Source organism: Protopterus annectens, chromosome 13.part0, assembly GCF_019279795.1.
Source record: "Protopterus annectens isolate FY-2018-M chromosome 13.part0, PAN1.0, whole genome shotgun sequence".
Taxonomy (NCBI): Eukaryota; Metazoa; Chordata; order Ceratodontiformes; family Protopteridae; genus Protopterus; species Protopterus annectens.
This window is the reverse complement of record NC_056747.1, coordinates 476765091-476782250: the sequence shown is the minus strand read 5'-3', so window position 1 is coordinate 476782250 and position 17160 is coordinate 476765091. Positions and strand designations below refer to the sequence as shown.

Below are 17160 nucleotides of genomic sequence, written 5' to 3'. Positions count from 1 at the left end.
AGTAAAAAACACCAACAAAAAGATAGGTACACTCTACAGTCAAATAATACCTCACTGACAAAGCCAGAAAAAGTATTGCTTAATCCCTACTCAGCCCTGCACTACTTTATGCTGTTCCCATCTTAATTAACCTAAAATCCACTCAACTCTCCCTCTTGGAATAGTGCTATAATGAGGAGTCAAATTTTGCTACCAGTCATTACAGGACATTTCCCTATCTGGCCTTCAAAAAAAAATTCAGTGGTTACAGCTAAGGCATTACTTTACATCTTCCTAACTAGCCACTTCCCATAATCTCATCTAGTATCCACACAAATGCCCTAGTTTGAAAAATATTTGCCAGCTTCATAGTGCAAGTAAACAGCTGAGATCCACTGCCATAATGTTACAAAAGCTAACTCCTCAACTGTTGAGTTACTGTACTCCTCTTTCCTGGCCAGCCGGTGATTCTTTATAGTCCTCTCTCCTGGCCAAAGTGTGGAACTCCCCTCCTCTAAGAATCACGGGAAACACCAAATCTTATGGCACAGACAACAGAATATCTAAAAGATACCTATTGGTGAAAATCTCCCCCTCATCCCCTATCTCGCCCTCTTCTTCCTACCTATCATAAAATGCTCTCTCTCACTTCTTAGTACTAATTCTTTATTTCTTCCTATTCTGTTTAAGTGTTCTTTATTTATTAATTACTTGTGTACCTCTGTTTAAGTAATGTTTTTTTTTCCAATAGCGTCCCCAACCCCCTGGAAAAGTTTCATAACTCATTACATGACGCTGCTATTAATTAATGATACTCTGTTTAAAATCTGTATAGTTAATTATTTGTATACCTCTGTTTGCTATGTTATTTATGCAATGTTGGAATTTTCCTGGAGCTTTTCTCCTCAGGCCTCCAGTGAAAAGGGGTAGCTTTCTGCCCAGTTGGACTATCCCCATAACAAATGCAATAAATAAAAATAGGTTTGACAAATTTTTAAGATATATTTACTTCTGTTAACACATTAATTTGGAACTCAGTGGACAAGTAAAAACACATAAGAGGATCAAACGTAATTCCTAGGTCTTTTAAATTGATATAAGCTGTTCCAAAATGTACTTGCCTTTGTATGTATGTATTACATACTACTTTGGATATCCACTATGGATCACAAAGCTATCTTCCCCATTATCCTGTACTTATCTTGCTCTTCTCATGTTTACTTTTCTTTATTTGGTATTAATTATTTTACCTTTTCCTATCTTTAAGTTCTGCTGATAATCTTACTCTTACAAGTTTCAGAAATTGTTTATATTAGGACACACAGTTGTCATTTGCACATGTGGGTGGTGCTGACTTGAATGACATTCCCATGGGGCTGTCAGATGTGGTAGTTATTTTTAAATGTTATTTTTATTATGTGAATAATAAAAAGTTTAAAGTGCAAGTAAAAGTATCTGAAAGTCTAATATCAGGTATTACTGACTTAATGAGAGTGAAAGACCACACACCTAGCAAGGGGTTTTCTGCCCCCCGATATACAAAATCTTAAGTTCTACTGCCTGATAGTCTATGAACTGGGTGGTGGTGGGGAAGCCTCTCTCATGGATATTAAGCTGCCTATTGTTTTTTTTTAATTTCTCATCTCATTAAGAACGACTTAAAATGATATGTTTATAAATTACAGTTGCAATGTGCACCCAAAGGACATCGAGAAGCGGCGTTTGTTCCTATGCATCCTGGTTTGTCAGGATGGACATTAATACAACTATATTTTTAATATCACATACAATTTATAATGATAAAATTAATATTTACTAATTATAATTACAACGTCCACCCACAGAACACCGGGGACAGGGCTAGCTGCTACACGTCCTGGTGTGTCCTAATTTAAACAATTGTCCACGTTTCTTCATTCTTTTATGCCATAGCTTTCCTACATATTTATTTTCTGTAACTGTTTCATACATTGGCTAATACTGTTTTTCATTTACGTTCCAGTATGTTTATATGTAATGCTACATGTATAATCATTTTTTTAATATTTTTCATTATTAATGCACCTGTAATTCAACATACTGTACTAGCTATTGTGGCCAGGGTTGTGTCTGAAAAAGATTGTGCCGGTGCACCTATCAGGTTATAAAGTACAGATTAAATAAATAAAATATTACTGAAACATACCACAACAGCCTTCAATATCCTAGGCTGATAACCCAGAAAAAGTTAAATCAAATTCATTAATTTAGCATTGCAAAACTCAACATAATACAAATAGTAACCTACAGACCAATCAATATCCAGAAAAGGACACACCACCATGTTTTAAGTGTTGAGGATGTCGTCCATATCGTCCTCTGGTTAAGACATGGTACCTGTGGTCGCCTGTGGGTAAAACCTGATAACCCCGCGCAACAAATATTCCTAAGGCATACACTGAAAAGTAGTTTTTTTTGTAAAATCGGGCAGAGCACCTAATAAAAGTATTTGCCCTTCTGGATAACTAAAATTGTACTATCAGCGTACATCTCAGCTTATTTTAATGTGGAGCTTTTCTCCCCGGGACCGAACAAAAAAAGTATTATATGGTCAGCAACTTTTGGGATATTAATCGTATTTAGCGATGTCCAGCCAGAGTATATTCATATGATTTAACTTACTCTTTTCATTTTCTAATGATCCAAGTGCACAGGCTACCATATTCTCCCTGTCTCTAAAATATGTCTGATAACCAGATAATGGTCTGCCAGGGGATCCCCAGCACTTAAAGGAACACACGACACACCCGATGCTTCCCGCCCTGCAGCTTTACGAGACGAGTTTGCGCACTACACTGGTACTTTTGCTAACCCCAGATTGAGCGACCTTAAGCACGAGGCTTCAGTTTTGTTTAACCAACCATTAACAAACTTTAGAATTTAAAAACACATAACAGTTCGGGAATATCTAGACAGTGTAACGGTACTACGCCATCCAAAGAGATTGCCGAGGCGGTTCAGAGTAGGCCGTCGTGGTGATAACTAGGGAGCAATTTTGTGATGGAGGGAGCTGGACACGGAGCTCAAATCACCAGGATCCCAAATTGCTTATAATTTGCAAAAAGGAAGGGGCTGCCTTTCAGCAAACATTTTGGCCACTTTAAGTAAAAAATATTTTTAGAGTTTATCAACTAGGTTGCTTTTCTTTTGCCAGTTTTAAAATAGGACGTTTGATTAAGTTGGTAATCGCTGCCCTCATTAACTTATTTGCAGCTTGTCTAATTTTTTTTCCTTAATCTATTTCATAACTGTGTCAGTGCAGGGGATTCAATACTAGCTATATCATCAGTTTTTTTCAGTGTTAGCACTTTCTGACGCCATTGCAGTTTGCCAACTTTATTTCTTGGAAGGTGCGGAGGGAGATCAAGAAGTGCAGTGGTCTGAAATACACTGCTTAACATATGGAATTTGAAAGTAGATTGTTGGCTACAGCCATCAACCCTAGTAGCTTCCCTGCCAAACTTTGGAGGCTTGTTACCAACCCACAGTATCAATCAATTCAGTGGGATATTAATGGTTTAGGAATAGTTATAGACCAAAAGCTCTTTCAGTCGGAACTCCTTTGTCGATCCAGATACTCTGAGCCCACAGAGCAGTTCAAGACCAGCAATTTCACAAGTTTTGTAAGACAGTTAAATTTGTATGGTTTTAACAAAGTAGCACAGGGCTGTGAGAATGGTCATGTGAATTTGTGTAGAGGAGGACCATCAGGTGCCAAGAACTGTGTTTGCCATCATTTTCATAACATGTACTTCAAGAAGGGTCACCCAGAGCTACTTATCAATTTGAAAAGACTGACTAAAGCTAACAGAGAGAAGTTAGCTCAGGGGAGAGAAGTCAACTATAGGCGCACAAACCGTTTTCAGAAACTACTCAGTACCTCACTGGAAGATGCTGGGAAAAATGAAAAGCCAGCTAAGCGAGATCATCACCTTTATCATTCCCAGAGGCAGGGCTCTGCAGGTAAGGGAAGTACTGTCCTTGTTGTACTCCACTAATTTTAACTGATTTAGTATTTTCCATATCTAAAATGTGTAATTATTGTGCTTGACATTTGGTAAGTATAATGAAAAAACTTGTAAGAACAGTAAGCCAATATTTAAGAACAAGTACACTGTAACAAGAGTGGCACAGTGGTACAACCACTAGCATTTGTGTTTTAGACTGGTGATAATGGAGAACACTGGACCTTGTGTAAGTGTAGATCCAGAATATTGAATGCTGTCATTACACAAGGCCTACTGTTCTCCAAAATGACCACATGTTGCTGCATTGCCAGTTTTTTCCATTATCACCAGACTGTTTCACTGGAGTTACTTTTAGGACGACTATGACATAACTAACAAAATTTCATTTTGTTTTTGGGTAAAACAATCAATGTGGAGGAGATGTACTTCAGAGCCTTAATTAGTTTTTCAGTACCTTAATTAAATCTCAATTTATTTTTTTAAGAATTCTGGACAAAGCCAAAAATAATGGCGGTACAAAGGCCAACAAAAATCAGGGACAATTTTAAGTATTACTCCAATTCACTTTAAAAAAGTTGGAACAACTCAAATGACTTGTGTTATTAATTCACTGTATTGTCAGTTGATTTATTGGAAAATTAAGTATTTTACTAAGTCGAGGGCAACAATATAAGGCAAAATCACAGACATTTAAGAGGTATGGATAATAAAGATGTTTTAGTTCATCATTTTGCCGCATTCTCCTACCATCTTTTAATCAACATCTTTCCAGTCTTCAGCACACATTGTATGTATTGATTCTCCCAAAGAACATATTGCTAAACAGTAAGGTTTATTTAAATGTTAGGATTTCTGTGTGTAATTGTTGCCATTATGCACTACAAAACCATTCAAGCCATTTTCTCTCTGAGTTCCACCATCTAACAAGATTTATTTAGTTTGAAAAAGCAGGAACATACTTAGCAGAACACTTAAAATAAGGCTCTTGAAAAAATTATACTGAACTTATGAGACTATTGCAAAGGCAGCCATCAAGCTATTATCACTGTAATTTTATTTATTATTTTATTTGATATTGTTGACCGGGAATGTCTGACTGAGCTTGCGCCCTTTTTCAGCAGAGGTCCGATGTTCTGACAACTCTGCCAAAATACTACTGGGGAACCACTGTTGCCCAGAGTTTGGCTGTCAGGTTTACTTTGAGGCTGGGATGCTTTATTTATAAAGTTTTCACACACTCCCTTTGTGTAGGTTTTTTGTTAGTGGCTTGTTTCCTCACACACCAAAAAGATGTGGTTATGTAGATTAGTGATGCCCAGAGTTGTACTTAATTGTGTGCAAGCAGGCAGGCACTGTCCAGAAATGCACTGGCATCCCCCTTTTTCTTGCTTTGATAGGCTTTGAATTCATGCAACCATAAAATAAGCGTGTATTAAAAAGAAATGGATGGAGGATGAACAGTACAGAATCAAAGTACATGAATACTGTTTCTTATTTTGACCTCAAAGCTGAGAGCTCATGTGCTGCACGGAGTAGAAACAATTGCAAATGTTCTTTTCAGATTTAGTGAACCCCTTTAATTACACTAAAACTTGGAGTAGTGTAATGTGAAAACAAAGTCACATAGTGGTTATAGTAGAAGTATGACAACGGGGTTAGTGCCTCCACACAACCAAACTCAGGTTAGTGAAGAGCTAAGGGAGTTAAAACCCCTTTTAAAAGAGATACTGTCAAAAGCAATATTTTCAGTATTTTGCCTTTTCTGTAGTATTGATGCGTGTTTGCACATCCATTACTCTCTATATCTAAAAACTGTGCTTCTTAACAAAATGAGGAATTCAAGAGCTTGCTTTTGTAGAAATACATTTATATTTTTATTGTTTACTTTTTCTCCACATATTTTAAAGGGTAACTGTTTATATTAGGACACACCCATCATACTTCTTGCACAAATGGATGTTACTGACTTGATTGACATTCCAGTAGGGCTGTAAGTCTGACATTTTTTTTTAATCGTTTTCTAATTCTTTGCTTCTTGAAACTTTAAAAAGTTTAAGAAGGTTAAACTATAAGAAATGGGAACTCTACTGGACATTACTGACAATGTCAGTGAAAGACAGTCATGCACATCTAGCAAAGGGGCTGCCATCCCTCTGCTTTACGTAGATTTAATTGTCTTGTAGTTCTTTGGGGGGTTGCAGAGGTCATTAGCCCCCCCCCCGATGATCATTAGGCTATTTTTTTTTAATCTCCTCTTCACGAGATTCGCACAAGTATTTGTTACTTGAAAAAATAAAAGGTCTGACATTATGAAGTCCACCCATGTCACAGCAGAGGCAGGGCTTGCTACTACTCAGCCCGGTGTGTCCTAACGTGAACAGTCACCTTTTCATAGGCTCATAGGAAGTTACTAGGCTAATGTCCCTAGGGCTCTTACAAACCTAACCAAGTCCTACCCTTATTTCCACGATTAGGTTCATAGGTAGGTACTAGGCTGTCTGCCCAAAGGCATTTATAGGCCTAGCCGGAATGTGTTGGCTTTCGATGTGCCCTTAGATTAGTTCCCTGTGCCTCTGTCCAGCAGAGCCACTGAAGTGATCCCCGGGGTAGACTTTCTGTTTCCCATCCACTCGTCAAGGTTTCTCTTGAAGAGTGTTAGTGAGGAGCTCTGCCTAATGTAGATTGCAATCTTGTTCCAGAGCATGGGAAGTCTCTGGGACAGGAATCTATCCCTCCAGCATGTCCTATTTATTGTTGTGGTGAGGATTAGATCCCTAGAGCGTGTGGCTCGAGGGGATATAGTTTTCTTTAGGTGGAGCATGTCCATCAATTCTGGGTTGGACATGGCCTTGTATGTCAGGCAGAGATCACCTCTGAGTAGGTGGTATGCAACAGAGTACAGCTGAAGTTTCTTCAGTCGAGTTGCATAGGGCATCTGTTTGAGGTCAGTGATCCTCTTGGTGAGGTACTTCTGTGGTCTTTCCAGCTGTTGCAGGTGTCTTCTAAGGTACATCCTAAATGGGGCGCTAAGATGGATCTGATGAGTGATGTGTAGAGGAGCACCTACTGCCCCGTCCAAGAGGGACACGTGTAACTCCCGGGGTGAATTTATGGTTAACCATCCAGTCATCCAGATTGCATATAAAGAGGGCCAGTGAGGTGCTCTTTTTGACATGAAGTGGGTGTCTGTTCCAAAGGTGTGATGATCTCTGGGAGACAAATCTGTCCCTCCAGCAGGTTCTGTTAATGTCACATAGCAGGTTGAGGTTTTTAGGAGTAACCCGTGTACCATTTGACTTGCAGATATGCAGCATTTCCAATAAAGCAGGGTCAGAGATTGCCTTATATGCAAGACAAAGATCGCCTCTGAGCAGTCTGTATGAAACAGAATAAATTGACAGTGACTTTAGCATTTGTCTTATGTTGATCATCTTAAAACCTTGAATTTTCCTTGTGAGGAACCTTTGTGGTCTCTCCAATTGCTGCAGGTGCTTGGAAAGGTACATACCAAAAGAGGCATTGCACTCAGTTATTGGCCTGATGAGCAAAGAGTACAGGGAGTTTATACCTTCTTTATTTCTGGAGGCAATGCCCTTACTTATGAGATGAGCAATATAGAATGCCCTTCTTACCACTGTGGAGACATGGTGATCAAAGTTAAGGTTGCCATCAACCTGTGTTCCCAGGTCTATCACCTCTTAATGCATACTTAGGATGTTGCTATTTATGTGGTAGTTAGCAGGAACATCACTTTTACTGAAAGGGATGATAATACACATTTTTGCACTGCGTTTAAGGACATGACTTTGGCAGAAATAATTTGTTCGTGTAAGACCCTCGTTTAGGATTGTTGACATCATTTGAAGATTCTGTGACAAAGCTTTGCCCAAGAGGGGCATTTCTTGGGACCTAGTCTAAAAGACTTGCTCTTGGTGTGAATTAGTCTGGCGTAAAGCCTGCTTTAGAAACAGGCCTTACACTAGAGTAAGTCATTCACCAAGAGAGCAAATCTTTTGCAGCCTGGCCTCATAAGTGGGTAAATTGCAGTATCATTAGAACAATCTCGTGATAATTATGAGGAAGCTTTCCCTGGGATTTCTGTTTACTATTACTCATCTGATGGGTATTCTGTATTAATCATTTGTTTTTAAGCATTACCTTGTCCATGTCTGTTTCCTTATCAGGTTTGTCTATGCCGTGGTTCATAGGAGATTGCTAGGCTAACTGTTTAAGAGCTGTTACAAGCCTATACAGTATAACCCGATTTTAACCAATATATGGTCCCTAGGGTAAGAGGATGGCATGGCTTTTTGCCTATGCATTGAGCATCTTACAGATTGCCCCATCTATAAGGGATATAGGTACTACCCCAGGTGTGAATTTGTGATTCCACATTCGTTGATCCAAACTGCTTTTGAAGAGGGCTAGGGAAAAGCTCTACTTAATGTGAAAAAGAAGCTTGTTCCAAAGAAGGGGCAATCTCTGAGATGCATATCTGTCTCCTCAGCATGTTATGTTTGAGCCGCTAAGTTTAGATTCCTAGACTGGGTGACACTTGTGCTGTTTGACTTGCGAATCATGGCTGGATTTGTAACTGCCTTGTAGGTCAAGCATAGGTCACCCCTTAGTAGTCGGTAAAGACAGAATAAAGGCATAGGTTTTTTAGTCTATCCACATCGGATATGTTGTTTACACCCTCTGTTTTCTTTGTGAGGAACCTCTGAGGTCGCTCTAGCTGCAAGTGCTTAGTTAAGAACATGACAGATGGCGCATTGTACTCTGTTATTGGTCTAATGAGGGCTGAGTACACTGGGGCTTTAATTTCCCTGGATCTGGATGCTATTACTTTTAAGATGTGCCACACAGGACGACGACTTCACCACTGTGAACACATGGCGGTCAAAGTTCAGTCTACTGTCTATCTGTGTACAGTAAACTCTCAATTAACTGGCACCAATGAAGATTGGTAGATGTCGGATAACTGTAGTTTCTGGTTGCTTGAGAGTTACTATTAAAAATAGGCATGACTGATACTGTACCCTATACTATTTGTTTGGTTTGACTTGTTCTTAGGGTGGGGAGAGAAGCAATTTATTCCTCTCTTATCTTTTAAAATTCTAAAATGCTAAAAACATAAGGTATGTTTCTGGGTGAGGGGCAGAAAGTGCAGCACATTAAAACTGTACTGTACTTAGGTTCATAGGTTCATACTAGGCTATCTGCCCTAGGGCATTTATAAGCCTAGCCAGATTGTGTTTGGCTTTCGCAACCCATTTTAAATTAATTTTGCTATGCCCTTTTTCGAGGTTAGTATACTGTGCCTCTGTCTAACAGTGACACAGAAGTGATACCCGGGGTAAACCTACGATCTCCCATCCACTCATCAAGATTCCTCTTGAAGAGAGTCAATGAGGGACTCTGCCTAACCTGGACTGGGATTTTATTCCAGAGTGAAGGGAGCCTCTAGGTTATGAATCTGTCCCTCCAGCATGTCCTATTTATTTCAGTGCTGAGGTTCAAGTCTCTCGAGCGCGTAGCTTGATGGGATTTGGATTTTCTGAGGTGCAGCATGTCCATTAATTCGGGTTGGACATGGCTTTATACGTCAGGCACAGATCGCCTCTGAGCAGGTGGTATGCCACTGAGTAGAGCTGGAGTTTCTTTAACCGGGCAGCATATGGCATCTGTTTGAGCCCTTTGATCCTCTTGGTGAGGTACTTTTGGGGTCTTTCCAGTTGCTGCAGGTGTCTGGTAAGGTACATCCCCAAAAGGGGCATTGTACTCAATTATGGGCCTGATGAGGGATGAGTAAAGAGGCACAATGACCTCCCCTGATCTAGATGTTCATAGGTTCATACTAGGCTATCTGCCCTGGGGCAATTATAAGCCTAGCCCGATTCTGTATGGCTTACGCCACCCCTTGATTTGAGTATACTGTGCCCTTTTTAAGGTTTAGTTTACTGTGCCTCTGTCTAATAGTGACACGGGAGTAATCCCTGGGACAAACCTACGATCCCCCATCCACCTATCGAGATTCTTCTTGAAGAGATTCAGTGAGGTGCTCTGCCTCACATGAACTGGAATTCTATTCCAGAGCGAAGGGAGCCTCTGGGTTATGAACCTGTCCCTCCAGCAAGTTCTCTTTATTTCTGTGCTGAGGTTCAAGTCCCTCGAGCGTGTGGCTCTAAGGGATTTAGATTTACTGAGGTGAAGCATGTCCATTAATTCTGGATTTGACATAGCTTTGTATGTCAGGCATAGATTGCCTCGAAGTACGCGGTATGCAACTGAGTAGAGTTGGAGTTTTTTTAACCGAGCAGCATATGGCATCTGTTTGAGACCCTTGATCCTCTTGGTGAGATACTTTTGGGGTCTTTCTAATTGCTGCAGGTGTCGGGTAAGGTACATCCCAAAAGGGGCATTGTATTCTATGATGGGCCTGATGAGGGATGAATAAAGGGGCACGATTACCTCTCTTGATCTAGATGTGAAACCCTTCGTGATGAGGTGGGCTATGTAGAAGGTCTTTCTAACCACTTTGGCAATGTGGTTTTCAGAGGAGAGATTGCTATCAACTTGGGTCCCCAGGTCCCTAATAACTTTCTCTGTACTTAATGGGTTTCTGCCTATGTGGTAATTTGTGGGCACATTGTTTTTGCCAAAGGGTATGACTATACATTTTTTGGCATTTCGCTTTAAACCATGGCACTGGCACCAGTTATCTGTCTCTGTGAGACCTTTTTGAAGGATGTTTGTGTCAGCTGGAGAGTTGATTATGGCGCCCAGTTTGCAGTCATCTGTGAACTTGGTGAGCCGTAGTCCTCCCACGTTTGCCTGTACCTCGGAAAAGTATATACCGAACAAGAGTGGTCCCAGGACAGAACCCTGTGGGATGCCACTTGTGACCGGTTTCGAGTCGGACATGGCTCCAGCAACTCTCACTCTGTGGGTTCTGTCTTTGAGCCAGTTTGCGACCCATCTTGTGACATAGGGGTTTATATTTAAGCTGGATAGCTTATCTATGATGCCCGAGTGGGGTATTGTGTCAAATGCCTTTGCAGGGTCCAGATAGGCTGTGTGGACTACCTTCCCTTCATCTATGGCTTTGGTGACTGTTTCGAAGAAGTCAACCAGGTTCAAAAGGCAGGATCTGCCCTTGACAAAGCCGAAATGGGTAGGATCTAGTGTCTGTAGGTCCCCAATGTCTTTGTTTATGAGCTCCATGATGATCCTCTCCATAGCCTTGCAGACTAAGCTAGTCAGGCTTATGGGGCGATAGTTTCCAGGGTCCGTAGAGGCTCCACCTTTGTGGAGTGGGACCACTGTTGCTGTACGCCATTCTGTGGGCACATATCCTGTAGTGAGGCTGAGATTGTATAGCTGTTTTATTTGAGGGATTAGTTCCTCTTGGAGTTCATGTAGGACGCAACCTGGGATGCCATCTGGTCCCATGGAAGCAGTGTTTTTGCTTTGGAGAGGGCAGCCTTCACCTGAGCATCTGAGATGTTTGGGAGGCAGCCCTCTGCCGGGATAGATACTTGCTCTTTGGGGGTGGAGAAGTTTGCACTGAACCTGTCTGCCAGGATATTGGCGATGTCTGTGGGTTCAGTGTATTTTTTGTCGTTTAGAATCAATTCAGAACAAGTCTGGGAGTTGCATCCCAGGTTTCTAACATAACTGAAAAAGCCTTATGATTGTCTTTGGTGTCCAGTGCAATTTTTCTCTCAAAGCTGGCCTTGGAGGATTTTATGAGGGATCGTAATTTTTTGCTAGTACTGATCAGAGATGCCTTCCCTATTAGGGATTTTGCTCTATCATGTAGTAGTTTCCTCCTTCTGTTGTACAGTTTATTTATGGCAGGGGTCCACCAGACTGGACGCCTGCCTTTGGATGATTGGGTCTTGGTTTTGTTTGGGATAGCATGATCCATGCATTCCTGGAGATGTCCGTAGAATGCGTTTATATAGGATTCTGCAGTTTGGGCCGTAGTTTCCACTGGCCCTGGGGCCTTGAAGGATTCCACTTCGGTTTTGAGAAGTGAGAAGTTCACTTTTGAGAAGTTTTTCACTGTGGTTTTCTGGGCTGGGAGTGGGGTCGGGATGTAGACATCCAGTGAAATTAATTTATGGTCTGATCTTACCATTGAGGGATATACTTCTGGTGTGGAGCATAGAGTCCCCATATTGGTAATGATCAGGTCTAGTATGTTGTCCCCTCTTGTGGGAGTCGTGACTAGTTGTTCCATAGCATTTGAGTTTATAATTTCCAGGAACCTTTGGGCTAAGCTGCTGGGGCTTGAGTAGTGCTCCCAGTCAATGTTTGGGTAGTTGAAGTTGCCCAGTATAATGGTGTTCGGAGAGATCTTCATGTTCTCCAATGTTTTCAGGAAAGCCGAGTGGGATTCCTGACTTTGAGAGAGTGGTCTGTAGGATGCTATAAACTGAAAAGCAGTCTTGCCCACTGTTAGTTGCACATGGATGGTCTCCGATACTTCGTGCAATGCCACTAACCTGGAGGTGTGGATATCCTTGATAAATATGGAAACTCCCCCTCCTTTTGTGGTTCGGTCCGGTTTTGGGGCCGAAAGCATGATATGAGGTATAGCCTGGTAGTGCTGGGGTGCTCTCTGGAGCCTTGAACCAGGTTTCTGTCACTGCACAGATATCGATGTTCTCCATACTGAGGAGAGCTTCGAGTGCGTGCATCTTGAGGTTAAGACTTCTGGCGTTTAGCAGCATTACCCTTAGTTTCTTGTTCCTTGTGCTGTCTATGGGGGTGGGTTTGACTTTTGAGCCTTGGCTAAAAAAGGCACTATGGGGGTGGCAAGAGCCTTTGCCAATATCCGAAAGCCCAGTGGTGACAGGTGCAAGCCGTCCCTAGCGAAACAACGTGGCTTGTCGAGCATGTCATCCCAGGCTGGCAGATTGAATGACACCAAAATTTGAGTCAATTGTTAAAATCGATCATTTTGTCTTTGTACTGTGGCATAATTCTAGGTGAGGGTAAGATGCTGCTCAAGGTCAGGGTCATACCAGCCTGGGCTACATGATCAGAGAGCTCCTCTATGTCTCTTTTCATGTAGTCCAGGGAGGTACGTCTCAGGTCATTCACACCAGCATGTACAATGACTGAGTCATATTTGTATTTGCTTTGGAGTGACCTGAGTGCTTGCGTTATGTGGCGGATCCTAGCACCCGACAGGCAGCTCACCGTGACCATCTCTTTATTCAGCTTGGTGAGCGGGACGTCAGTGTGTCTGACAATAGAGTCACCTATTACAAGAGTATCAGGTGTGTTATTCAGCCTTAAGGGCTGTGGCTGCTTGGCACACTGACTTTGTGGGTTATGTGTTGTGCGTGTTTTGTTTTGAGGTAGCGTTTACTTGGATGTCTGCTTTGGAGGTCTCTGTTGCTTAGGTAGATTTTTATTTAGAGCCTCCGAGTATGTTTTTGTGTATTTATGTGTTTTGTTCGCTGATGTGGTGGGACTATATGATACTGGAATTGTGTTGTGTGAGGTTACCTTCTCCTCCTGACTGGTTACATCAGTTTTGAGATGAGAGAGCTCAGCCTCCAGTTTGGCTAAATAGTTGCATCTCTCACATATATTTGAACCTGTTTGGAGGAGGAGAGGGTTGTCCGTGTACATGAGACAGTTGTAACATTGCCTCAAAATTCCCAGATTCACGAGCTGGACTGGAGAGGAAACCATTGACTGACCTTTGGACATGCTAGAGTAATATAGGGAAACTGAATTTAAGACGGACCAACAGAGGACAGGGTAATCGTAGAGAGTATAAGAGTAAGTAGTGCTTATGGTTTAATAGTGCTAACTTGTAGGATTACTTAATTGGACCAGTGAAGGGCCTTAGAATGAGAATATGGTGTTAAATTGAGAGAGAGAGCAGTTCTAAGGGAAAAAGTGAAGAGCAGACTTTGTGGAGCCAGGAATAGTTTAAACCCAATTAGGCGGCACTGCCCGCTGTTGTGCTATGCGCAAAAACGTGCAAAACCGCGCAAAAGAGGGTTTTAAGAGAGGAAGATGAAGGAGTTTTGGAATTGACCCAAAATGGCCAGTAAAACTACAGTTTCAAGTCAGTAACCACTCCCACAGGGGCAGGCAGGCTGCTCAATGTTTTTCACTGCCACTGATCAACAGAGAGACTTCCCTTTAGCCCAAGCAAAAAATGGCCTCACAAACCTACAAACAGTTCAAGAACAGCAAGCCTGTAACTGAACTTTTTTAAATGTCAGAAAAGTAGGAAAAAAGCAAGAATTTTTTTGTTTTTTTCAGAATCCCTTCATGATTAGGTGGGCTATATAAAATGTTTTTCTAACCACTGTGGCCACATGGTTGTCAAATGAGAGATTGCTATCAACTTGGGTCCCCAGGTCCCTAATTACTTCTTCTGTACTTAATGGATTACCACCTATGTGGTAATTTGTGGGCACTTGCCAAAGGGGATGACTTTACACTTTTTGGCATTTAGCTTGAGGCCATGGCTCTGGCACCAGTTGTCTGTTTCTATGAGGCCCTTTTGGAGGATGCTTGTGTCGGCTGGAGAGTCGATTATGGTGCCCAGTTTGCAGTCATCTGCGAACTTTGTCAGCCATAGTCCTTCCGTGTTGGCCTGTACCTCCGAGAAATATATACCGAACAAGAGAGGTCCCAGGACTGAGCCTTGTGGGACGCCACTTGTAACTGGTTGAAGTCTGACATGGCTCCAGCAATTCTAACCATGTGGGTTCTGTCCTTGAGCCAGTTTGCAACCCATCTAGTGACATAGGGGTTTATATTTAAGCTGGTGAGCTTATCTATAATGCCCGAGTGGGGTATTGTATCGAAGACTTTTGCGAGGTCCAGGTAGGCTGTGTGGACCACCTTCCCCTTGTAAATGGCCTTGGTGACTGTTTCAAAGAAATTGACCAGGTTTAAGAGGCCGGATCTGCCCTTAACAAAGCTGAACTGGGTAGGATCCAGTGTCTGTAGGTCCCCAATATCTTTATTTGTGAGGTCCATGATGATCCTTTCCATAGCTTTGCAGACCAAGCTAGTCAGGCTTATGGGGCGATAGTTTCCAGGATCCGTTGAGGCACCACCTTTGTGGAGATGGACCACTGTTGCTGTACGCCACTCTTTGGGTACATATCCTGTAGTAAGGCTGAGATTGAACAGTAGTTTTATGTTTGGGTTTAGCTCTTCTTGGGGTTCATGTAGGATGCAGCCTGGGACACCGTCTGGTACCATTGATGCTGTATTTTTTGCTTTGGAGAGGGCGGCTCTTACGTGAGCATCTGAGATGTCAGGGGGGGCAGCGCTCTGCTGGGATAGATATTTGCCCTTTTGGTGGGGGGGGGTAGTTTGCGCTGAACCTGTCAGCTAGGATATTGGCAGTGTCTGTGGGTTTGGTGTATTTTTTGTCATTTTAGACTAATTCTGAGCATATCTGGGAATTCCCACCCAGGTTCCTAACATAACTAAAGAAAGCCTTGTGATTATCCTTAGTGTCCTGTGCAATTTTTCTCTCGAAGCTGGCCTTAGACCAGGGGTGTCCAACCTTTTGGCTTGCTGGGGCCGCATTGAGTGAACAGAAATGGTTTTGGGGCCACATATAAAATATATCATATAGTTAACTCTTTCGCTGCTCCGGAAGACCACAGTCGACCTCCTGGCTGTACTGTAGGTGCATTTGAACAATGAATAAATGTAATAAATGCCTAATATTTGCCTTAAAATTCTAATTCTCATTCTAATTCTAATTCTCTAATCTAACAGTTAACGCTAGCATCTTAGTTAATATATCTATATATATATATCTATATCTATATATATATATATATATATATATATATATAGATATATATCTTTATATATATATATTTTTTTTTTTTTTTTTTTTTTTTACAAATAAACAGATATTCACTACAGCACTAGCATTTCTCACTGGGAAAACCATTCCAGCGGTCCAACTACGTAAAATGTCAACATCAGCAGTTCTACAATACTATAATCCACAAAAATAACCCAACAAATTTGCAATAAAGTAAAGAATTCATATTACTGACATAATAAAATAATTCTGAATAAGCTGTAAGAGGGTCTCACCCAAACAAATAACTGGTGCCAGAAATATGGCCTCAAGCTAAATGCCAAAAAATGCATCATCATCCCCTTTGAGGAGAGTGATGTCCCCACAAATTATCACATTAATAATAATGTTGTAAGCATGCAATAAGTTGTATGGTACTTGGGCACCCAGGTTGATAGAAACCTGACTTTTGATTACCACGTTGTCTCTGTTGTAAGGAAAGCTTTTTACATGGCCCACTTCATTAGTAAGGGTATCTCATCTAGGGACAAGGAGGTCATAATATCCCTGTATTCTTCCTTTACAAGAGCTATTATTGAGTGCAATGCCCCTTTTGGCATGTGCCTCAGCAAAACTCCCTGCCAAAAGAAAGACTACAACCATTTCCGACAAAAAAGGTCAAAGGACTAAGTTCACTTAGTTATCCAAACAGACTAAAAAGCTTCTTGCTTTCCTCCGTCTCTCACTGGCCCCTATAAATTTCATCATTGGCTTGCTTACCAGGCTAAGAAAGATCCTGCCTTAAGAGACTTCCTCTACCTCAGAAATACTGGTTATACTTAAAACACTCACTACAAAGACCACAGCCTTCACTGCAACATAAACAAGCCACTTTTTATGGACAGGTTCTTGACACAAAAACCTTCAACTTCTGTAAAAAGCTCCTCTCATTATCAAACAATGTAGTTCAGCAACACAATGGCTGGATGGATAGCCATGAATGCAGTCCTTGGGTAAGTAGCATAGCCTTCATCAAACCAGATGGAAAATACACATACTAACCTTTCCCAGCTGAACGGCTAAGATCTAATATTGGTTACTCAAGTCTAGTTGCCCAAGAAGAGGGGCATGTTTAACTAAGAATTCCATTTGCAAAATTATATTCAGTATACATATTAAATCTCTCTCTCTTACACACACAAACAAAGGCCCTACTTGTAAAATAGGCAGCCTCAGTAATCACATGACACCCACTCACTGAATGAAATTGTCTGGAAGTCAAAATATCTGGAAAAAAAAATCATAATCGAGATGGATTCGTCCATGTAATTTCCCACCACCAAAAGACCATCAATAGATCAACAA

The 17160-nt window shown here is 41.4% G+C and overlaps 1 protein-coding gene across 1 annotated transcript in view; it reads left to right on the top strand.

Annotated features, from left to right (window-relative positions):
* Positions 1-2850: 2850 nt before the first annotated feature.
* LOC122787919 (heat shock factor protein 5-like) overlaps positions 2851-17160 on the top strand; it is a 683173-nt gene continuing 668863 nt past the window's right edge. The window contains exon 1 of the mRNA XM_044054845.1: positions 2851-3981. Within this exon, the coding sequence (XP_043910780.1) occupies positions 3420-3981 (562 nt within the window). The 5' untranslated portion in view covers positions 2851-3419. The remainder of the gene's footprint in view (positions 3982-17160) is intronic.